The sequence below is a fragment of the Theileria parva genome, chromosome 2 (assembly GCF_000165365.1).
Source record: "Theileria parva strain Muguga chromosome 2, complete sequence, whole genome shotgun sequence".
Classification (NCBI taxonomy): Eukaryota; Apicomplexa; class Aconoidasida; order Piroplasmida; family Theileriidae; genus Theileria; species Theileria parva.
In genome coordinates, this window is record NC_007345.1 from 817,942 (window position 1) to 840,019 (window position 22,078).

Here is a 22,078-nt window from a genome sequence, read left to right on the forward strand (position 1 = left end):
ACCTCAGATCGGGCTAAAATTCCAAAAATTCAACAAACACAATTTTTTCATTATTCTATTGATTTTTTCATTAAATTATCGAATTATCATTAAATTATTGAATTGTTATATTTTTATCGAATAATTATATTTTTATCAAATTATTATATTTTTGTTGAATTATTAATTTTTGATGTTGATTTTGTGATTATGTTAATTTTGTAACTTCTTAGCGCTTAAAAAGTAGTTAACACCGTACATAAGGTGTTAACAGCGTAAAAAACAGAAATACTATAGAAACTGTAATACTATAGAAACTGGTAAATACTGTGGAAATTAGTAAATACTATAGAAACTGTGTAAATACTATAGAAATTGGCAAATACTGTGGAAATAAGTAATACTATAGAAACTGTAATACTGTGAAAACTGTGTAAAGGGTGAAAACTGTGTAAAGGGTGAAAACTGTGTAAAGGGTGAAAACTGTGAAAGGTGTGGAAACTGTGAAAGAATTGGAAACTGTGAAAGAATTGGAAACTGTAAAAGAGGTGGAAACTGTAAAAGAGGTGGAAACTGTGTAAATACTGTCGAAATTGTGTAAGATTTGGCGATGGACTGGAATGACTTGAGGGTGTCTTCTACGGTTCATTTGAGTAACAACTCTGTGATTAATTTATTCAAACTCTCCCGCGAATTTCCCAGAGACTTACACCATAAACTCGTAGACAAACATTTACATAATCATTTGGATGGGAAAATTTGGGATAAACTTTCAGATGAACATTGGGATAAACTGGACGGGAAATCGCTGGACTATGGGAGGATATTTGAGTCTGAGTTTTTGAACTCTGCGTTTGTTAACTTTCACAAGGATCTTCAGCTCTGGGACAGAGACAAACTCACCGTCATTGACATCATCACCAAACGACTCAGAACATCACTACACTCCACACAATCCAATCTACCTCCCAACACCAGTGCACCAGGTCCCAACAATTATCGGGATCCCAGGAGTTTACCGGATCCTAGGAATGATATGAATGGTAGGACTGTACCACATGTTAGGAGTGGTGATGAAGAGTTGGTAATGGATTTGGAGAGTGAGTTGTTGATAAGTTGGTTGGACAGGTATGTGTCTGATATATCAAATATAAGTTCGGGTAGTAAAATATTTATGGAAAATGCAGTAAAATTGTTAAAGAAGGTGGATTTGGCCCCGGTAAACCTGTTAAATTTCATGTTTAGTTTGGTTAAATTAGCCGCAGCTAAGCCGCAAAACTTTTTTCACAAGTACTTAAAACTGTCACTCGCACAACTTGAAAAACAAGCCTTCAGTAATTTACACTATTACATTCTTAACACTAGGCAACTTTTCCTCAATGACCTGATTTTAAACACGGAATTAACACCCGCAGAGACGCTTAAACTTGTTTTTCAAACTGCAAACACTTTTTATGCCAGTGACGGTGGGATCAACGGTTTTAACACAGGGAAATTACCCGATTATTACTTTTTCATTCTTTATTTACTCTTCAGGTCCGGGTCACATAGTTCTATAAGCCTATTATTAACATATTTAGAAAAGAATTCGGGTATCTCTGGTACCAGGGATATTGAGGGATTTAGCATGAGTTTGCATGAGGTACCGCCGCTGTTTACCGATTTGTGCCGTGTGTTATTGAATATTTTACTTGAAAAATGCGATAATACTGATTTACTGCCACAGTTTCTCTCAAAGTATCCGCAGTCCGGTGCTACCAGAGTTGACAACACTAACCCACTGGTTAACTATGGGACCGGGGTGAACCCTATGACTGTTAACACGGTAAACATATGGTTGGAGATGTTATTGTCGATAGTGTTTCCGGATAACTATGTGGAGTGTGATGTGAGTGTTTTGACGAGGGAGGACTACATATGGTACAAGCTGCGGCTAATGTTAAATTCCGGCAGTTTAGTGGTAAGATCCTACGAGTTGTGTAAATCCCTGACGCAGGAGAGTATTAACGCTACGGACAAGGATTTATTCGACAGAATCGTGTCGTACGCTTACTGCATGGCGTTGAGTGGCGGGGTCATGGAGTCGCTGAGGCTACTAATGTCAGCAGTTAAAGTACCGCAAGTACAGTCAATCGCCATGGTTTTCACAGTTCTGGGTGAAAACTGCGGCCTCTTCGACTTTGAAGAAGTTAACTTCGTCTCATACGCACTGTGGAATTTCGTGGACCAGAATAACAAACTAGTAAAGTCACACAACACAGAGGAACTGTCGTATCTTTTACTACTCGCATTCAACAGGAATCGGAACGTCTCAACAGAACTCAAAGTTCTTCTATCAACCGTACGTACAGAGTTTAGTTATCTTACCCTTAAATATGTTAATTTACCCTTAAATAGTTAATTTAGCCTCTTAAATAGGTTATTTAGTAGTTAATTTGCCCTTTAAAAGGCTAATTTGGTAGTTATTTTACCCTTTAAAAGGGGCTATTTTAGCGCTTAAAAGGGTAATTTAGTAGTTATTTTAGCTCTTAAAAGGCCAATTTAGTAGTTATTTGGCGCTTAAAGGCGTTAATTTTATCGTTTAAAAGGGTCATTTTAGCCCTGGAAAAGGGTAATTTAGCCTGTAATTTACCCTTTAAAAGGGGCTATTTTAGCGCTTAAAGGCCAATTTAGTAGTTAATTAGGCGCAATTTACCCCTAATTTACCCCTAAAACAGCTATAATTTACCCCTAATTAACTCGTAATTTACCCCTAGTTAACACCTAGATAACATGTATAACAATGTGTTAAAAGTGTTGTACAGTTGTTGCCTGTGAGTAAGAGCATGTTGGGTGTGAAGTATTGTGTTTCGGAGAACTTTAACGACGCGGTGAGTCCGGCGTATTTGGGCAGTTCCGTGACAAAGGACGGAATGTTACTGGTCGGCCCGCTACTCCAGAAGTTAATCAAGCTCTCCAGTAGAAGAAACGCGGCTAAATACGCCATACTCCTACTCGCACAATACTGCGCATACGTAGGACTCCACGCCGCTGCCTTCAAATGCTTCTACTGCATTCAAGACACCGATAATTGCGCAGGTAATAACTATAGCATTTAGTCATTACGAAGTGGTTGTGATAATTATTTATTTTCACATGAGTTGATAATGTTGTAGCGGTTTTGGAGGCGTGTTGCTGTTACTTGTATGACAAGGACGACGGGAAGAAAACGTTCAGCATTGATGATCTACTCGTTTACTACACACTCACAAAGGTTTCTCACTATTCACATAGTGTCACTACTTATAGTGCATCACTACTTAGCATAGTGTATAACTACTATACAGAGTAGCTATGTGTAATATTACCTGATGTGTAGAACTTATCGCCTGGGAATAAGCACGTGTTGGAGTTGAGGAGGACGTTTAGTTGCATAGAATTGTGCGTGTTGGTGAAGAATAATAAATACTTTGAAGCCGTTTCATACTGCAAGAAACATAAAGTCTTTGATAACTCATTGCTGATATTGAGAAATGAGTCACACCAAATCTACTTCAACGCACTCTTCTCCTACATCAAAGCTCTCAAACTTCTCATCGCCACAGGATCTCAAGTATCCCACTATTCACACCTATCATTATTAGTATTAATATTATAGTATAGTTAGTTAGTATAGTTATTATTATAGTATAGTTAGTTAGTATAGTTAGTTATTGGTAAGAATTGGGTTGATAATGGGTAGCCGTTGGAGTTGGTGAATGTGGGAGATGCGAGTAACTTGTTGGATTTGTTGGAGGCGGCGTATCAGAACCCAAACACAGATCGCAAATTAACAATAGAAGCACTACACACACTACTAACCTTCATCTCCATTAATCCCACCAAATAATTTCATCACACACTTTATAATATTTATCTCCATTTTATGTAAACCCAGACACACATTTAACCCCTTAGCACAGTAATTAACTGTAATACACAGTAATACACAGTCATTATGGTTATAAATGTAATAAAGTTTACTGAGTGATAATGAAGTAATGTTGAAATGTAGAGCTTTCTAGACCTGTTCCCGGGACCAGGCTTGGTAACTTGATGTTCTCCAGAGGGTTAATAAAAGTCTTATTAAACACTTTAACACTTGTTTATTACTATTAGAGTGCTAATACAGTTGTTAATTCATACTTTACTATGCTATGGAAATACTCTTTAATACCTTATAATACTACTATACACTTACTACTATACATATACAATATACCATTGTATATACACTATATTAATATACTATGATAATATACTATGATAATATACTATGATAATATACTATGATAATATACTATGGTAATATGCTATGTGTAGATTAGTAAAAGATTAGTAGTATTGTTATGATTAGAAGTAGTTGAATGTGATTAGTGTTAAAGGATGAAACGGTGTGTTCATGTGAGAATGGTGAGATGACAAAGTATTCCATAGGGTACCCGTGTACAAACCGTACTTTGCCTAGGTTTCTGCATTTATTATTAACGTTTTGTAGTTCTCTGTAGTTGTCGACGTAGTTGTTAGGGTTTTGTTCGTGAGGGTTCGGGTTAAGCATGCGATGGATTTGAAGCATGAGTTCAGTGGAGATTGGCAACGATTCCTTGGCCACATACCACCTGACAGTTTCCTCACAGCCAGGCTGCGTGAAGGACCCGTCGTACGCGAAGTAATTCACGTTCTTCACCTCTAGCATCATGAACAACGAGGACAAGTTCAGAGGAGTGTCGAGATCCACAACGGGTAAAGGCGTTTCCACGTGGTTAGTGTTTAAATCTCCAACTGAAGGATAATTGTCATTCTCAGTCACGGGGACTGAGGAACCAGCCTTGAAAACTTCACTCATGAACCGTTCTGAAGGGAACGTCTTCAGACTCTCAATGTTAGTTTTCTCAATCTCCTCACTCATAAAAGTCAGTGATATCACAGCCCACCTGCCCCAATGCGTACCCTTTTCCCTAGCCATTCGCTTTTCCCGTATGTGCACCTGCTCACTGTTCAGGTTATTCGCAGAGTTATTCAAGTGCGTCAGCAAATATTTGTTAAACAAGTCGTAACGGTCGTTTTCAAGTAATTTCTTGTAACTCGAGGATCGCCCAGAGTTCAGCGGGTGTAAATCATCCGATAACTGGACCATACTCGGGTGGTCGTCAGATTCATAATAGAATTCAGGATGCTCATCCTCATCCAAATTAGTTGAGCGCACCGTAGTAACACCGGATTTATGACTAGATTTGCCTATAAAAATTTATATTGAGGTTACTAGAGTAATTAAGAGTGTTAGGATTGGGTAGGGACTAACCTGGAGTATTAGTTTGAAGATTCAAATGTGATAAATCAACTGATTTCACATTATTTCCACTACTTACACTACTATTCGTAGTAACAACACCCGTACTCTTAGCTGTAGTATTATGACTTGTAGCACCAAGAGTACCCGTGGTACTACTACTGCTGCTGCTAGTACTATTGCTGCTACTACTACCATTACTGCTGCTAAGGGTATTACTACTACTACTAGTGGTAGAACCTGAGTTTGGTTTTTTGATGGCTTTAGTGATGAGCATATTGACATCGGTGGTGTCGGGGGAGTCTATGGACCCGATTCCGAGATCACTGGAGGGTGAATCACTGAGATAGTGCCAGATTTGCATTTCAATTTGTCTGCGATTGGCAGACCCGTCGAAGGTATGTTCACTGGGTGAGTGAAAGTCGATATGAGTGGCCAAGTAGAGACTGGGTTTATCAGTGGTAAACAGTGCGCCAAAAGTCGAGCCTTCATTTTGCGGCACTGTAACTCTAAACACATTTGGTGACCTCAGCAGCTGAACTGTAGACAAGTAATGATTATAAGAATAAACCACGTCGCCCCGTTTCCAAGGGTTGGATAAGTCCGGGGCCTCACCGCGTAACACAGAGTCGTAAACCGATTTTAAATTATTTGGAAAGTTCTCACTTAAACCCTCCACATGCAAATCCACAGGTGATTGCTTTAATCCAGCACTACACATACCATGCGTCCAATCCGATCCATGCCTACCATAGTCCCACACAGGCACTTTCGATCCTACAAACACAATTAATATTGTTGTATACTGTAGAATTATACTGTAGAGGGGTAAATGGAGTATTTGGAGAGGTAAATTTCGCTTTTGGCAAGGGGATTTCAGGGTATAACTACGGAAATACTTAACTTTAAAAGTATGTAAAAGTGTGTAAAAGTGTGTAAAACTGGTTAATAGTACCTGAGAAGGTGAGAGGCGTGTAATTCTTATGTTGTTTAATGTTTTCCTGTGATTGCGGGGATCCAGAATTAGAATCTTGCACATGCGTAAAACCCACAGGCACTGAACTCACAGCTCCTCCCAATGTATCATTGTTACTACTACTATTACTGTTGTTGTTATGACATTTACAGTTGTTTAGGAGTGATTTGGTTGTTAGAAATACCAAAATCAGGGTTGATTTTACACATTTATTCCAACGCATGTCCGGAGCTAATTCACGTTTGATTTTATTTTTACAGTTTCATTTTTAAGTAAGTTTTTAAGTAAGTTTTAGGCGATTTTTTGAGCGATTTTTTGAGTTTTTTTAATTTTTAGTTTAGTAAATCCTCAAATTTCAGGTACAGAAATTTTCCCTAATTTCTCTAAAATTTACACATTTTTCAATTTTTTGAATTTTTTATTATTTTTTAATGTTAGGACATTTTGGGAATTAGATAAACTTTTGTTCCAAGCACCTAAACTGTCTACTGTAGACAATCACTCCTCATGCCAAAAGGTGCATTACCATCCTTAAGCATTTTCAGCCATTTATACCATATTTATCAAGTATAAAGAGTAGTTATTATGTCTAATTATTATACAAGTGTAAATTCATCCGTGGCAAGTGTGTAAACGGCGGATTCCACAAAATTCACGTGGAATTTATGAGTTACTTGAGCTTTTCAAACTCTTTGGCGCCTCTTAGGAACTTTACCGTCAAGTCCTCAACCTCCTTCTTCAACTCCTGGCCTTCCTCACTCAAATGCTCCAAATAATCTAAACACAACACATAAACTTAACGTACATTTAAGCTAATTTATAGGTAATTTATAGGTAAATAACTTAAATTTAAGGTAAATTAGGGGTAATTTAGGGGTAAAAATGACTATTTTAGGCCTTAAAAGGTACTAAATTAAGTCTAAAATAACGTAAATTTAAGCTAAAATAGAGGCAAATTAAGTCTAAAATAACGTAAATTTAAGCCTAAAATAGGCCAAAATAAAGGTAAAATAAGCCTAAATAAACCTAAATTAGTCCAAAAATAACCACAAAATAAGCTAAAATACAGATAAATAAGGATAAAATAACGCAAAGTTAAGCCAAAATAAGCCAAAATAAGCCAAAATAAGCCAAAATAAGCCAAAATAAGCCAAAATAAGCCAAAATAAGCCAAAATAAGCCAAAATAAGCCAAAATAAGCCAAAATAAGCCAAAATACTACTAAAATAAAGCTAAAATACTACTAAAATAAAGCTAAAATACTACTAAAATAAAGCTAAAATAACCCCAAAATAGAGTAAAAATAGAGTAAATACTGTAATAGAGTTGTGTGTGTATACCTAGGAGATGATTGTATATGTCTTGGATATCTACGCCTTTGTTTTTGATGAGTAGTAGTAGGCAGAGTCCGACTTCGTATTTCATGTTATAAACGCGAATAATCAGACATGCAATGAGTTGGCATATTGACAGTCCCGCGTCATATTTCTCAAGGTAATTATCATCTCCGGTAACTCCGTTCCCGTTGAGCTCGGTGTGGTTCATGCGGTCAAGCTTTTCCAACGACTGCTTGGATTTTTGCGTGTACTTGTCATGTAACTCGACCAAACGCTCCAGTTTCTCATGCCGGTTTTCCCTAAACTTGGTCAAAACTCGCTCTAAATCATGATGTTAGGGTAAAAGTTACCAGACTCCTGACCAGTACAATGCATCACCAACGAATTTATTATACCAATCACATTCTCTACATTAGCTCATTGTCAACTGAGCAATAAGTTGTAAGTAGTAATGAGTAATAGTGAGTAATGAGTACCATCTTCTTGTTTTTCTTGTTCGGAGTTTTCGGTGGTTGTAAATCCTTTTCTCATAAAAACGCCAAATACGTAACCCAAGCCACATCTACAACAATATTACACACCATACCCAGTAATTATGTAATTTGTAAACCATCAGTAACAGTAATGTGTGTAAACTATTAGTAACAGTAGTGTAATATTACATAACTAGTTGTTACAGTAAACTGTGTGTGATACAGTTGAACGAATAACTGGCAGTTTTGAGGTGAGTCTAGGAGGGCGAAATCGAGTAATTTTAGTGCAGATTTATAAGTTCTTCTGCCCTCACGGATTAATCTTATCATCAACTGAATCCCCTGGATCTTACCAAACCGCAACTGGTTCTCAGGACTACACATTATTCACCCAAAAAAATATTTAATGTGTAAACTATTTAATAGTGTGTAGAAATGTGTAATATACTGTAAAAATTGTGTAAAAATGTGTAAAAATGTGTAAAAAAGACACGTTAGTGTCAAAATAAGACACGGTAGTGTGTAAATGTGTAAAGTGTGTAGAAATGTGTAAACTATATAATAGTGTGTAAGAATGTGTAAGAATGTGTAAGAATGTGTAAATGTGGAAGAATACTTGAACATGAGTCTGCAAAGTGCTTGAAATGCATTTTCTACCAACTCCTCCTACAAACCCATTAACACCCCAACTAACTACCCCAACTAACTCCCAATACTATAACTAATAACTAAATAATAAATAACTGAAAAACTGTGTAGGATACTTCTTCGAGGCATTCGGGATCTCTTTTTCTGTAGACTGACACGATTCTGAGAAGTTGGTCAATCCCGTCCAACGGTTCCTTGGCGCCAAAGATGGCAACGCAGTCTTCAGAGCCTTGTAAAAGTATGCAGAGAATCTCACTGGCGTAAACTCTGTTAGTATCATAGGCCATAGTCTTCCTGTTCTTCATGCGAGTTAACAGATATGACAGGAATTTCTTATCCTTAGCCAGGTCATTCACCGCTGTAGGAGATAACTCCATCAAGTTCTCCAATAACTCAAAACTACTCTTCACACCATTATAGTCCACCTCGTCCACTATTATTAATATTGTAAATATTATAGAATTTTGTTAACATTTCTTATAGTGTAAATATTTCTTATAGTGTAAATAGTGTAAATAGTGTAAATATTGTAAAGGTGTGATCACCTTCTTGAATGAGTAAAAGTGTGTTAACGACGAGAGAGTGTAGTGAAAGAAGTTCCTGAATGGGAATATTTGTTGTGTGAGGTACCAGGTTAGTGGTAAAGTCGTGTGGGTTCTCAAGAGAGAAGATGATCTCAGGGTCCAATATCTCAGACAACACATTAATACAACTCATCCCAATGTCTAATCATTATTATTATTCATATTATTATAGTAAAGTGATTTGGAGGTGTGGTAACTGGTAGTATCTGGGCCGTCAAGCAATAACTAAAATTACAGTAAATACATAGAATTTTAGTTTAATTTTAAATAGTTTTAAGGGTTTTAAGGATATAATTAGGGAATTTTATGCTAATTTTGTTAATTTGAGGGGAGTGTTATAGGAATTTTTTAGCTCAAAATTTGACTAAATTTAACCAAATTTATCTATTTTTAGGTAAGTTTAGAGTTATTTAAGGGTAACTAGTGGATATTTTAGCTCTAATAGATGGATAATATTGGATAATACTGGGTAAAGTGAGGCTGATGATGCATAATTAGACCAAATTTTCTATACTGATTAACAACTTTTAGAACTAAATAAAAGCATTTTGATGACTAAAGCATCGATAGGAATGTGTTAAAATTGGTTAATTTAATTTTCTAAATAGTCGAAAAATTTTCATTTTCCCGGAACCAAATGTCACTTTTGGGTCCAGGCCAAAATGGACAAATTTCGAAAAAATTTTTTAAACTAATTTTAACTCAAATCAACAGATTTAACATTGTTAAGAATCAGAAAATAATAATTAACTCGTAATTATCTGTCTACAAAGTGCTATAGTGTGCTTGACTGGGCCTGGATAACTACTATGGGTAATACTATACTAAGTATGTTAAATATGTGGAGTGTTGGTTTACCGATGTTATCATGTGTGAGCATGTTGGAGAGTATTCTGAATCCGTCCAGTAGGAGAAACTCGCGGTAAAGCGAGGGCATCGTCGACAAGTCACCAAAAAACCTTATCTGCTCATCCAAATCCACCTCAGACATCACCCACCTACAACATCATCAAATTATTATGCTATCAACTGAGTAATTAAGTTATCAACTGGATAATTGAGTTAATTAATGAATAATTAATGAGTAATTAAGTTAATTGAGTGAGTTAGGACGGGATGAGTAATACTTTTGAGGATTGTCTGGGTGTGAGATTCGGTCGTTTTGGTTGGTTTCATATCTTTTGAGGAGAAGGTTGACATTTCTCTTGATGTTAGAGGCGCTCAAGGGCTCCCTCGGGGGACAATTATTACTCAAACCAGCCACGCCATTCGTAGACTCCATTCACCCCAAAATGTTAAAAAAATATTAATTTTATTTAAATTATTTAAATTATTTAAATAATTAATAATTTTAGAGATTGATGAGACTGGGCTGAGATTCCAAAATTACTTGTAGTGTAAAATAATAAAAATAAAATAATAAAAAATAATTTAAAAATCTTTTAAAAATCTTTTAAAAATTGTCTGTAAAATATTGTAAACATTTTTTCATGTAGTTCCTAATTTGAATGTTATTTACAATTTCCCTAATGAAGCTTATATTTAAAGGATAAATTTACTATTGTAAAGTATTTCTTCTACTTTGGGAAGTATGAGGAACCTAAGGGAGAACGTAGCCTACGACTATCTCCGCCGTAACAGCTTAATCACCGCTCATAGTATTAATTTAAAGGAGGATTTGGAGGATTTGGACCAGGAATATTTGGAAAGATGCCTGAATCTATCCAAAATGAAACTCAGATCAACCGTCGCCGACTCACACTTCTTCGAAAACTCCTCCTCATACCACAGGATCCACAATAATTCAAGTAATAATACTATGAGTAATAGGGATAGTGTGGATAGTATGAACTATAGTAAGTTGAAGACGTGTATACAGAACTCTGCGGATAACTCAAGTGATTCAGACAGCCTACAACCCGAACCACACCAACAATCACATCTCCGAAACACTATTTACAATACTAACACTGCGTACAATGTGTACAATAATGATGTGTATGGAGTGTGTGGAGTGGAGTTATTGGAGAGGTTGAGGTTGTTGATGCAAAGTCTGGAGGATGAAAACGGTGTAAAGGGTAGGGAAATCCGTAAACTAACCAAACTGGTGGGTAAACTAAACTCTGTAATCAATAGCCTAAACGAGGAACTGCTAAACTCCCAAAAGAACCTTGAAGATACCACACAACTACTCGAAATCACACAACACAAATATCATCAACTACAATCTTTACTCACTCTTAACACTAGTGACACTCTTAACACTAGTGACACTGTGAAAAATGTGGAGAATGTGGAAACTCCTGACACTTCTAACACTCCTAATACTAATACTCTTGACACTCCTGACGCTATTAACGCACCTGACACCGTAACGGAAGAAAGATTTATGTACAAGTTGATGCGTTATATGTATGTGTTTGACGTGTCAGAGATACTACCAAGTGTGTACAAGGGCATAAGTGAGATGAAACACGTCCTAAACACACCCGAATTCACATCTTTCATACAACAGTCAATTCTCCACGATTCCAAACTACTACACCAATGCCTCACACACTTGCACTCCGCAGATTGTGACACTACTGTAGATGCGTTTGTGGTGGGCTTACCGTTGACCAGTGCCGAACGTCAAGCCATCAAACTCCTCGAGTCCAGTCCCATTATTAACTCTATGGAGAATACTGTTAATACTATGGATAATGTGGATAGTGTGAAGAGGGGAAAGATGATGAATAGGATGATGTTGTTGAGTGTGTTGAGGTGTAGTGAGATAGTGACGGTGTACAATTACCTGTTTGAGGCCATAAGATGTGACAACTTCAGAGTCGTAGAAATCATCTTTCAAGCCGTCATAAACAACTTCCTCGATCTACAACTCTTCCCCAAACTCAAATCCATACTCAAACATCCTCTTTTACACCTTTTTGACAGTGTTTTACACAGTAACTCTGTACATACTACTGTGGAGAATACTTTACAGGGTAACTCAGTTGATAATAGTGTGGACAATAGTGTAGAAAGATTGTATGGATATTTGAGTATGTTGAATTACAACTTTGGGAGTTTCCCTGAGGATCCTGTGACGGGTAATAACCTGTTCCACTACCTCGCCGGACATCCCTACCCTGTGGTACACCTTTTAAAACCCTATTTACACTATGTAAAATATCTAACTGTGAAGAATAAAGAGCTGAAATCCCCTGTAGAACTTGCTGATTCACAGGTCAGACGGGAGTTTAACACGATGATTGTCATGGACCTGGCAAACCAAGGCTCACAACTCTACAAACATAAAAAATACCCAGAAGCTCTCAAACTCTACAACAAAGCCATTTATACTCTCATAAATTCTGTGGACACTGTAGAAAGTGTGGACAATGAGAACTCTGTGGAACACGTTGTACACACAGTAGACCCGGTAAAGGATGTAAAAAATGTGTCTAACGGGGATAATAGAAATTTGGGTAAGTTGTATTATAACAGGGGCAGGTCGTTGTTGCATATGAATGAGTGGTTGTTGTGTGTAGAATCGTGTGAGATGTGCTTATTGTACATTCCAGACTACACAAACGCATACTACACTCTGATGGAATCGTATGAACATTTGCTGGACTGGGACAACGCGCTGGCAGTGTGCCTGGCAATGAGAGACACCTGCGGGTTCCTCGACCATAAACGTTACGACACGATAATTAACCAGAAAGAGGCCACGTACTTTCAGTTGTTAAATATACACACGGGGGCATCGGATTCGGATATTAAAAAGGCATTCAACACACTATGTAAGCTGTGGCATCCAGATAAACATACCAACAATACAAACATCACCAAACGCGTCACCAATCATTTCAACCGGTATTTTACACACTTTCCACACTATTCACATTGTTTACATTATTTACATTATCCACAGTGTTTACAATAGTTATTTAGTTTACAGTATTTACAGTATTTACAATATTTACATTATCTACAGTATTTACAATATTTACATTATCTACAGTATTTACAGTATTTAGAGTGTTTAGAGTGTTTACAATAGTTATTTAGTTTACAGTGTTTAGAGTATTTACAATAGTTATTTAGTTTACAGTGTTTAGAGTATTTACAATAGTTATTTAGTTTAGAGTGTTTAAGGAGTTAACTAGTGGTAGTATTAGGTAGTTATTTTCGCGGTATTTTCAAGGGCTTAGGCTTATTTTTTACCAGCTACTAATTACTTAGTTAATACTATAGTTGGTATATATAGTACTATTGTTACTATAGTTAGGATAGATAGTACTATTGTTACTATAGTTAGGATAGATAGTACTATTGTTACTATAGTTAGTATAGTTAGTACTATAGTTAATATGGTATAGTTAATATAGTATAGATAGTAGTATATATAGTATATAGTATTATAGTTAGTATAGTTAGTATACATAGTATAATTAGTATAGTTAGTACTATAGTTAGGATACTTAGTATAGATAGTATAGTTAGGATAGTTAATATAGTTATGATACTTAGTATAGTTAATACTATAGTTAGTATATATAGTATAGTTAATACTATAGTTAGTATATATAGTATAGATAGTATGGTTAATATAGTTAGTAGTATAGATAGTATAGAAAGTATATATAGTATAGATAGTATGGTTAGTATGGATGGTAATGATGATGATTAGATTGTATGAGGCTCGAGAGAAGTTAATGGATCCTGCAATCAGGTTAATGCATCAGCTAAAAAGAGAAACAAACTATCAAATACCAATCCCAAACCCCCTCACAAACAACATAGAGAATACCCTTGATGGTGTTGAGAATACAGATAATAGTATAGAAAATAGTGTGGAAAATGTGTTGGAGGGGGGAAATATGGAAAATAGTGTGGAGAGAGAGGATGAGAAGTGTGGAATGAGGTTTGTGGAGTCTGTGGGTGTATTGAGTGAAGAGTCGATATTTGATTTTAACGCCCTCAGATGGGGACACACCTAAAACCCCTCCCTCTCCCTAAATTTTTTAAAAATAATATTTTATATTTAAATTAACAAAATTATTTTTTACTTCCTACAATAGTATCTTACCCTTAAAATAGTATTTTACCCTTAAAAATAGTATTTTACCCTAAAAATTGGAGATTCTTTCTAAAAGTAGTATTTTACGTCTTAAAAATTGGAGATTCTGCCTAAAAATAGTATTTTATCCTTAAAATTGAAGATTCTGGCATAAAAATAGCATATTAGCCTAAAAATAACATATTGTCCTAAAAATAGCGTATTGGCATAAAAATAACATTTTGGCCTAAAATTTGAAGATTGTCATAAAATTTGAAGGATAGTGTGAGATGGTATCGATAAAGGATAAGTTATTATCATCGCATAGATCGAATGTGTATTCATCGTTTGGCGGTCATTTGAATGTGTTTTACAGTGTTTTATTATTTAACTTTTTGGATGTTTGTATTTTATGTTACTTCTGGTTCCTCTTTGCCAATGCTATTAAGCAGTTTGACTGTAACGCTTTTCTGGTGGATATGATCGTCAACTCCGTTCTCACCGTTACTCCGCTCACTACGCTAATCAAATCCGATCTATTATTCTACATTGCGTTTGTAATTAACTTTTTTAAATTTTGGCATATTTGCCACATTGTGGGCAAATTTTCCGGTCTAGTGGCGTTTCACTCACTCAGACTCTCTCGCACTAATCAAAGCGCTCTGAACAGATATTACATACAAAGACTCGGCATTTACTTTAACGCCATGTTATTTTGTCTCGGAAGACTTGTGCTGATTATAGTCTCTGTCTGGTACTCGCTAGTGCTCCAGAAGATACGATTCGTAGGCGGCACCGGCTTTGAAAAGAAACCAGCCTCAGTCTTCGAAGAAGAAGCACTGGAAGAATATCTAAGAGATAAAGATCACACACACACCAAGGATCTAGATAACGCACACGAATTCACACTCGAACCCATTCCATAATAACATTCTATTGCATAATATATATTATATATATATTATGGTATAGTATAGTGTGAATAGTGGTATAGATGTCTGGGTTTAGTGTTTTGGGGTAGTAAATTGAGTGTCTTAATCGTGGTATAACACTGTTTACAGGGTTCTAACATACTATTTACAGTGTTTAATAACTGTATTGAACAGTATTAATAGTGTTAAGGAGTGTTAAGTAATGTAATAGAATGTACTCTAGTATACTCTTAATAGTATACATATACATTATATACTTAGTATAGTATATATAGTATAGTATATATATGGTAGTATTTGGTAGGTGTCTGGGTTTAGTGTTTTGGGCTAGTAAATTGAGTGTATATAACATAGCGAAAATGACCTTATTATACATTATTTAAGCTTATTACAACAGTATTAAGGAGTATTTACACTGGAATTAGTGTTATCTTAGTGTATAGTAATACTATATAATATACTCCTACTACTATACATATACATATATATATAGTATAGTATATATGGTATAATATAGTAGATTAAGAATTAGTGGTAAGAGAATTGGCGGTGTTGAAGTTGGTAGTGAAAAGAGTTATTTGTGTAAAACGCTAATTCTCGTTTTAAAGAGATAATTGAGTGATATGGATTGAGGTTATCCATGTGTTAGTACCAAACTACTGTCCCATTATGTCTAAGCTCAGTACAAACGTCATTATTAACTATGTATATGAAATCTGTGATGGAGTTATTTCCTAATTGTTAGTAAATTTAGTAATTTGGGACACATCAATCTAGACAATAGTCAACAGTTCTTAGTAAGGTAGCTCTTAATAGTATTAAATAAGTGTTTTAAGGAGTTAATTACGTAATTTAACAGCTAACTAAGGTGTAATTAACGTATAATTATGCTTTATTAAGTATAGTAATTACGTGTCTGGGTTTATGTACACAGCTAATAATACAACACTAAATATTGTATACAACACCATATATTATATAATACATTAAATTGTGTGTATTAAAGTGTGTTAATTAACTTTATCGGAAGCTCTGAGTTTCTCTACGATGATATCTTTGGAGGTTTCTATGATTTCTCCGCCGAGTACGATATCGTCGAGGATATTGTGAACTCTGTTGAAGTTGTACACAATGTCAAGTTCGCACACGTCACCGTAATACACGTCAAGCACTTCGACAATCAGGTGAATTAGTTCATATATAGCCAAGGTGTTATCAGACTGGTCAATCAGGACACAGATGATGAGTCCGGAGTATTGCCTGTAAACCACCTTCATACCCTCTAAATCAAACACATTCGACCACCTACGGTCACGATTCAACAACTCCGTGTGGATCTTATCCTCCAACGATTTCTTCCTCTTAATATTAAACGATGAATACCTATAGATTAATTATATCTATCATATATAATATATTAGTTGAACTTATTAGTTAAATGGGATTAATGGGAGGGGGAGTACCATTTGGAAAAACGAGTATCGTTTTGAGAGTTTTGGAAAAAAATCCCATAAATCATTCTCACAAATTTTAAAATAAAGAGATTAAAATAAATAAGTTAAAATGTTCAAATAAATGTTCAATTAAAATTTTAAGTCAAAATCCAGCCCATTATACCAAGAATATAAAATAAAAATATATATAGTAAATTACTATATAAAGGATTTAAGGGTACAATAAGTATAAGGTACCTAAAAATGATATTTTCAGTGGAATATCACATCTGGGGAACAAACTAAGTATTATACTAATATTTTTTATTCTTCAATTAATTTTTTATATTTATTTTATCGTCACAATTTTCACGTATTGTATAATATTTTCACTTTTACACATTCAACTGATTACTCAAAATTTGTATAAAATTTCATAAAATTCGTTGTAAAATTTCATAAAATTCGTTGTAAAATTTGTATAAAATTTGTATAGTTGTAAAATTATAAAACTTGTATAAAATTTGTATAGTTGTAAAATTTGTGGTAAGATTAGAATGTCGAGGATTCGTCAGCAGCGTTGGATATTTAAGGACCGTTCGGCGGTTGTGAGTGGTATGTTTGGAATCCCGATCAGCTTCTGTTTACTCATACTTGTGATTGTAATGCTTGGGATTTTTATCCTCACGTGGCTAATTGAGGGCAAGGTACTCATCAAAGTCATTGGGTTCAATCTCCCCATCGTCATCAAGATCATGTCACTCGTCTCCACACTCGCACTCTTCGCATTCCTCATCAATAGCACCGGGGTCATCTACTTCGTCGTCCTCTCCACTCTCATCTACTTCATCTCACACGTATTATCATTATTCTATACCACTAACTATACTATTACCATACTATTAACTATACTATTACCATACTATTACCATACTATTAACTATACTATTAACTATACTATTAACTATACTATTAACTATACTATTAACTATACTATTAACTATACTATTTTACACTAGTTTACAGTATTTAAGAGTATTTTACAGTACTTAAGAGTACTTTACACTATTACAGTATCTTACAGTGGTTTACAGTATTTTACAGTGGTTTACAGTAGTTAGGAGTAGTTAACAGTAGTTAGGAGTAGTTAACACTAGTTTACACTATTTTACAGTAGTTAACCACAGTATACTATTACTATACTATTTTACGCTATTACAGTATTTTATACTATTTTACGCTATTACAGTATTTTACAGTAGTTAACACTATTACTATACTATTACTATACTATTACTATACTATTACTATGCTATAGTAGTTAAGAGTATTAGGTACTATAGGTAGTTATAGTAAGTACCTTAGGGATGATACTCTAGGTACGCTAGACCGTACTCTAGTGACTATTACGAGTAGTTACAGTGTTAGGTGTACAAGTTATTTCCCCTGTGTACCACGGGAGTGTTCTTAGTTATCTTAGGAACATTAGTTAACATTAGTTAACAATGGTCAGGACTGGGATTCGAACCCGGTACCTCCAGCTCCCACTACTTACTACCAACCACTCCACTGTCACACTACTTTACACAGTACAATTATTCATTTGATAAATATTACACTATAAATGTGTAGTCCTTATTGTTGTCTGGGTTATTGGAGTTCTTTTTTAAGTTCCAGGAGTTTGATGAGCCGTTTGCTAACATGACGTACTATCACCCGAGTAACCTTGACTTTTACTCTGTAATTGCCATTTGCATGGTCAGGGTATTACTGGGGATTCCATTCTCATACTACTCGCTGGTGCTCTTTGATATCAGGAAAGCCGGCGGCTCAGGCTTTAGAAGAATCCCAGCATTTAAACTCGAGAAAACTTCACTACTAGAACAAGCCAAAGCACTCAAGAAAAGATACGAATACGTTGTCAAACGAGTCGCAATCTTCGAAATGTCATAATATTCACCCATTCACTATATTCTTATTTATTATATTTATTATATTATTATATTATTATTGTTTTGTTAATTTTGAGAATATTTTAGTGAATCGGGATTCTGTTCACTCCCTACCCACTAATTTAATTTTACACATTTACCAATATCATAAATTAATTTTATTCATCAATTTATAATTTTATTTATAATTAATTTAATTTATAATTTTATTATTTTTGTTAAATTTTGAACTTCTCATTTTTCATACCGATGGGCCAATTTTACTTCTCCCTCTATACAATTATTTCCGTGTAAATTAACATCTTATAAATAATAAAACTCTGTAAAAACTGTAAAGATGGGATTTGAAGACTTGGTGTTGAGGCTGGGTGAGACTACGGCGTTGGTGAGGAATGTGTTTTCTGAGAACTTGGTGAAAAAGTATTGCAATGACGTGAAGATAGTGTTTGAGGATCACGTGGACAGATCTCAGGCGCTGGAGGGTCATTTGCCGAAGTTTGAAGAAGTGTACCAGATGACTGTGATTCCCACACTGTGGTCTGACCTCTTCAGCATCGAATGTGACATGCTATGCAATAAACTTTTCCTCAACGAGAACATCAGAATCGCAAAACTCATGGCTAACCATGTTAATAAACTCGGAACCGACCAGAATTACAACAACTTCATACAACTACTCACACATCTCAATACTCTCACACATAACATCACACAGTCCAAAGGTATTCAGAGTATTTACTTAGTTGGTAGTATTTAGTACTATAGTTAGTAGTATTTAGTACTTAGTTGGTAGTATTTAGTACTATAGTTAGTAGTATGGATATTAGGTATATAGTTAGGTCATAATGAGGGTATTTCAGGGCTTGTCAAGCTGTACTATAGTTCTGTGTAGACAGTTAATTTCTTTTATTTATGAATTTTCTGATTCTTAACAGTGTTAAATCTGTCGATTTATGTTAAAATTTTGAGGTTTTAAGATTTTTGAAAATTTTCGATTTTGGGCCAAATGGTCCGGACCCAAAAGTGACATTTGGTTCCAGAAAAAATGAAAAATTTTCGACTATTACGGAAATTAATTTAAACAATTTTAACACATTCCTATTGATGTTTTAGTCATCAAAATGTTTAAAATTCTTATATAAAAGTGTTTTTAGCTATGTAAAATTTCGCCTAATTACTCATCCTCAGGTTCACTTGAGGTAGTATTATCCAATATTATCCATCTATTAGAGCTAAAATCTCCAATATTTACCCTAAGTTAACACTAAATTAACAATAAATAACTCTAAATTTAGTTAATTTAACTTCTATAAAACAACTTTTTAACCTAAAATTCCTATAACACTCCCCTTAGATTAACAAAATAAGCATAAAATTCCCTAATTATATACCTAAAACAATCTTAAAACTCCTATATAAATACCTACAATTCTATATATTTACTATACTTTATAGTTATTGTGCTTGACTTGGCCCTGATAACCCACTCCCACTGACCTATTTATACCCCCAAATAACCTCTTAACACCCTTTATACTTAACTTTATACCCCTAGAGGGAGCTATCTTACTTTATACCCCGAGAGGGAGCTATCTTAACTATACCCTAAATACATACTTAATACCCCTAGAGGGAGCTACTTAACTATACCCTAAATACATACTTAATACCCCTAGAGGGAGCTACTTAACATACTTAACTATATAATAATAATATAAAACTACTGTATAGTTAATTTTATTCTTATAGTACCTGGTTTAAGATATGTTTCTGGTATATTATCAAATTTATCGGTTTATAACGACCGTTTGAACGTGAGTCTCCAGGAGGAACGAGCTTACTACGACAGTTGCTGTCTGGAATTGTTATATTTATCAGAGAAGCAGTTGCTAGACCGGCCACTGTTTATCGAGAAGTGGCGCTTAAAAGTGCTCAAATTCTTAAAGGATTTAAGTCTCACCTTTAACATTGACAAGTGCACTCACAACTTGTCAATTCTCTTCTTTGATTATTACATTCACCTGTGCACACAAAATTATATTAACACGCCGTCATCCGTCAGTACTCTTGATAACTCCGCTTCAAACTCTGGCACCATCCCACGCAGTCTAGGTAACTCCAGTGATCTCAGACATTCCATGGGAAGTTCCGGTGGTTTAACACACACCATGGGAAGTTCCGGTGGTTTAACACACACTGTAGAAGAAGATCTTGGCCCGTTTAAGGAGAATGAGATGTTAAAAATTGGTACTGCGTGTTACTTATTGGCGGCGGCATTGCGGGAGCACTGGGTGGACATAAACAAGGATAAATACCTGGAACAAGCGGTGGAAATGAGCTACAACGCATTTACCACCAAGGAAGTCATCACCGTACAGCTGGATATTATTCACAGAATGCCCAAAGGGTTCACCTCCATCTACACATGCATGGAATACGGACTCTTCTACCTCTCAAACATTAAATATAACCACCATAATACCCACGGATCACACCATAATACCCAGGGTCTACAGGGTAATTCAGAGGGTCTACACACCAATACTGAGGGTCTACAGGGTAATACAGAGGGTCTACAGTGTAATACGGATCACTCAGTTGAAATGTGTGTGGGTTCTGAGGGGTTAGCTGGAGAAGATGTTGTGGACGACCTAATGTTATCTTGTTGTTTCAGGTTTATGGTTCATACTGGTGCTTTGCCGTGGTTATATCATTGTTTGAGTAAGTGGGATGACATTTACATATCAAAGAATTGGAACAGGTTTATCCCGCCAAGTCGCTGCGCAGCAGTTTTTATCCTACACATGTTCCTGACATACTTAAACATTGACTCGAAAAAGGACTTGATCTGGTGCCGCAGGTTCTGCCACCGCGTCTTTAAAATGTTCTTCGACTCCGATGTCGCACTCTGGTACCACGTCTTCAAGGAAATTATCGCATCCTTCCTACTCAACGTCGAAAAACAATCCTCCAAACATAGGGCAAACTCTGGAAATATGAGAAATGTAGATGTGCGAAATGCGGATATCAGAAATTTGGATGTGCGAAATGCGGATGTTCGAAGTGTGGTGACTAGGGATAATAGAATAATGGAGGCGCGACGTCTGGCGGAGTTGAAGCGTATGAGTGAGATGAGTTATCTGTTCTCTCTATCCTCGTCAATATTTACGGCCACTGAGGCTGTGGTTAATTTGTATCACGCAAAGTTGATTCTGCAACATGTATCGAGTCCAGGAGTTGAGGAACTGGCCGGACTAAACCCCAAACAAATACAATCGCTACTCTCAAACATCACACACATTCTAAGAAAATCTTAATCTCACATTTTTCAAGTTTTCTAGTTCATTTATATAGTTAATTTAGGGGGGTTTTAGTTCATTTTTCTAGTTAGTTTTCTAGTTAGTTTACGGGT

At 35.5% G+C, this 22,078-nt stretch overlaps 8 protein-coding genes across 8 annotated transcripts; 5 read left to right on the forward strand and 3 right to left on the reverse strand.

The window, feature by feature from the left end:
• The first annotated feature begins 44 nt into the window (after positions 1-44).
• TpMuguga_02g02560 (uncharacterized protein) lies at positions 45-3,867 on the forward strand. Its single transcript, XM_759884.2, has 5 exons — positions 45-2,320; positions 2,784-3,057; positions 3,135-3,232; positions 3,338-3,571; positions 3,701-3,867. The coding sequence occupies exons 1-5, from the start codon at positions 590-592 to the stop codon at positions 3,845-3,847; spliced, it is 2,484 nt and encodes an 827-aa protein (XP_764977.2). The 5' UTR covers positions 45-589; the 3' UTR covers positions 3,848-3,867.
• Positions 3,868-4,318: 451 nt separating this feature from the next.
• TpMuguga_02g00412 (Eukaryotic-type carbonic anhydrase family protein) lies at positions 4,319-6,486 on the reverse strand (the record flags this gene model as incomplete). Its single annotated transcript, XM_759885.2, has 3 exons — positions 4,319-5,235; positions 5,300-6,064; positions 6,243-6,486. The coding sequence occupies 3 exons, from the start codon at positions 6,484-6,486 to the stop codon at positions 4,322-4,324; spliced, it is 1,923 nt and encodes a 640-aa protein (XP_764978.1). The 3' UTR covers positions 4,319-4,321.
• Positions 6,487-6,798: 312 nt separating this feature from the next.
• On the reverse strand, positions 6,799-10,753 carry CTNNBL1 (beta-catenin-like protein 1). The gene is made up of 11 exons (XM_061305389.1): positions 10,433-10,753; positions 10,164-10,303; positions 9,352-9,446; positions 9,267-9,321; positions 8,838-9,154; positions 8,690-8,739; positions 8,297-8,449; positions 8,077-8,162; positions 7,951-8,007; positions 7,604-7,921; positions 6,799-7,040 (listed from the first exon to the last, which is right to left on the reverse strand). Exons 1-11 carry the CDS (start codon positions 10,585-10,587, stop codon positions 6,934-6,936), a joined length of 1,533 nt encoding a protein of 510 aa, XP_061161356.1. The 5' UTR covers positions 10,588-10,753; the 3' UTR covers positions 6,799-6,933.
• On the forward strand, positions 10,747-14,326 carry TpMuguga_02g00414 (DnaJ domain protein). Its single transcript, XM_061305390.1, has 2 exons — positions 10,747-13,163; positions 13,981-14,326. The coding sequence occupies exons 1-2, from the start codon at positions 10,897-10,899 to the stop codon at positions 14,288-14,290; spliced, it is 2,577 nt and encodes an 858-aa protein (XP_061161357.1). The 5' UTR covers positions 10,747-10,896; the 3' UTR covers positions 14,291-14,326.
• TpMuguga_02g00415 (putative integral membrane protein) lies at positions 14,327-15,450 on the forward strand. The gene has a single exon (XM_759888.2). The coding sequence runs from the start codon at positions 14,640-14,642 to the stop codon at positions 15,273-15,275; it is 636 nt and encodes a 211-aa protein (XP_764981.1). The 5' UTR covers positions 14,327-14,639; the 3' UTR covers positions 15,276-15,450.
• Positions 15,451-16,247: 797 nt separating this feature from the next.
• Positions 16,248-16,979, reverse strand: APS2 (AP-2 complex subunit sigma). The gene is made up of 2 exons (XM_759889.2): positions 16,745-16,979; positions 16,248-16,664 (listed from the first exon to the last, which is right to left on the reverse strand). Exons 1-2 carry the CDS (start codon positions 16,798-16,800, stop codon positions 16,292-16,294), a joined length of 429 nt encoding a protein of 142 aa, XP_764982.2. The 5' UTR covers positions 16,801-16,979; the 3' UTR covers positions 16,248-16,291.
• A 206-nt stretch (positions 16,980-17,185) lies between these two features.
• TpMuguga_02g00417 (putative integral membrane protein) lies at positions 17,186-18,681 on the forward strand. The gene is made up of 2 exons (XM_759890.2): positions 17,186-17,571; positions 18,347-18,681. Exons 1-2 carry the CDS (start codon positions 17,272-17,274, stop codon positions 18,665-18,667), a joined length of 621 nt encoding a protein of 206 aa, XP_764983.1. The 5' UTR covers positions 17,186-17,271; the 3' UTR covers positions 18,668-18,681.
• A 47-nt stretch (positions 18,682-18,728) lies between these two features.
• Positions 18,729-21,998, forward strand: TpMuguga_02g00418 (uncharacterized protein). The gene is made up of 2 exons (XM_061305391.1): positions 18,729-19,388; positions 20,416-21,998. Exons 1-2 carry the CDS (start codon positions 19,004-19,006, stop codon positions 21,981-21,983), a joined length of 1,953 nt encoding a protein of 650 aa, XP_061161358.1. The 5' UTR covers positions 18,729-19,003; the 3' UTR covers positions 21,984-21,998.
• Positions 21,999-22,078: the final 80 nt, after the last annotated feature.

Coding starts and splice junctions, on each gene's coding strand:
- TpMuguga_02g02560 (XM_759884.2), top strand. CDS start 590: ATGGACTGGAATGACTTGAGGGTGTCTTCTACGGTTCATTTGAGTAAC. Junction 2,321..2,783: donor TCAAAGTTCTTCTATCAACC/GTACGTACAGAG, acceptor AGTGTTGTACAG/TTGTTGCCTGTGAGTAAGAG. Junction 3,058..3,134: donor AGACACCGATAATTGCGCAG/GTAATAACTATA, acceptor ATAATGTTGTAG/CGGTTTTGGAGGCGTGTTGC.
- CTNNBL1 (XM_061305389.1), bottom strand. CDS start 10,587: ATGGAGTCTACGAATGGCGTGGCTGGTTTGAGTAATAATTGTCCCCCG. Junction 10,304..10,432: donor CACCCAGACAATCCTCAAAA/GTATTACTCATC, acceptor ATGATGTTGTAG/GTGGGTGATGTCTGAGGTGG. Junction 7,041..7,603: donor CATATACAATCATCTCCTAG/GTATACACACAC, acceptor TGTTGTGTTTAG/ATTATTTGGAGCATTTGAGT.
- TpMuguga_02g00414 (XM_061305390.1), top strand. CDS start 10,897: ATGAGGAACCTAAGGGAGAACGTAGCCTACGACTATCTCCGCCGTAAC. Junction 13,164..13,980: donor GTCACCAATCATTTCAACCG/GTATTTTACACA, acceptor GATGATGATTAG/ATTGTATGAGGCTCGAGAGA.
- TpMuguga_02g00415 (XM_759888.2), top strand. CDS start 14,640: ATGGTATCGATAAAGGATAAGTTATTATCATCGCATAGATCGAATGTG.
- APS2 (XM_759889.2), bottom strand. CDS start 16,800: ATGATTTATGGGATTTTTTTCCAAAACTCTCAAAACGATACTCGTTTT. Junction 16,665..16,744: donor GATACTCGTTTTTCCAAATG/GTACTCCCCCTC, acceptor ATTAATCTATAG/GTATTCATCGTTTAATATTA.
- TpMuguga_02g00417 (XM_759890.2), top strand. CDS start 17,272: ATGTCGAGGATTCGTCAGCAGCGTTGGATATTTAAGGACCGTTCGGCG. Junction 17,572..18,346: donor TCATCTACTTCATCTCACAC/GTATTATCATTA, acceptor ATAAATGTGTAG/TCCTTATTGTTGTCTGGGTT.
- TpMuguga_02g00418 (XM_061305391.1), top strand. CDS start 19,004: ATGGGATTTGAAGACTTGGTGTTGAGGCTGGGTGAGACTACGGCGTTG. Junction 19,389..20,415: donor TAACATCACACAGTCCAAAG/GTATTCAGAGTA, acceptor TTATTCTTATAG/TACCTGGTTTAAGATATGTT.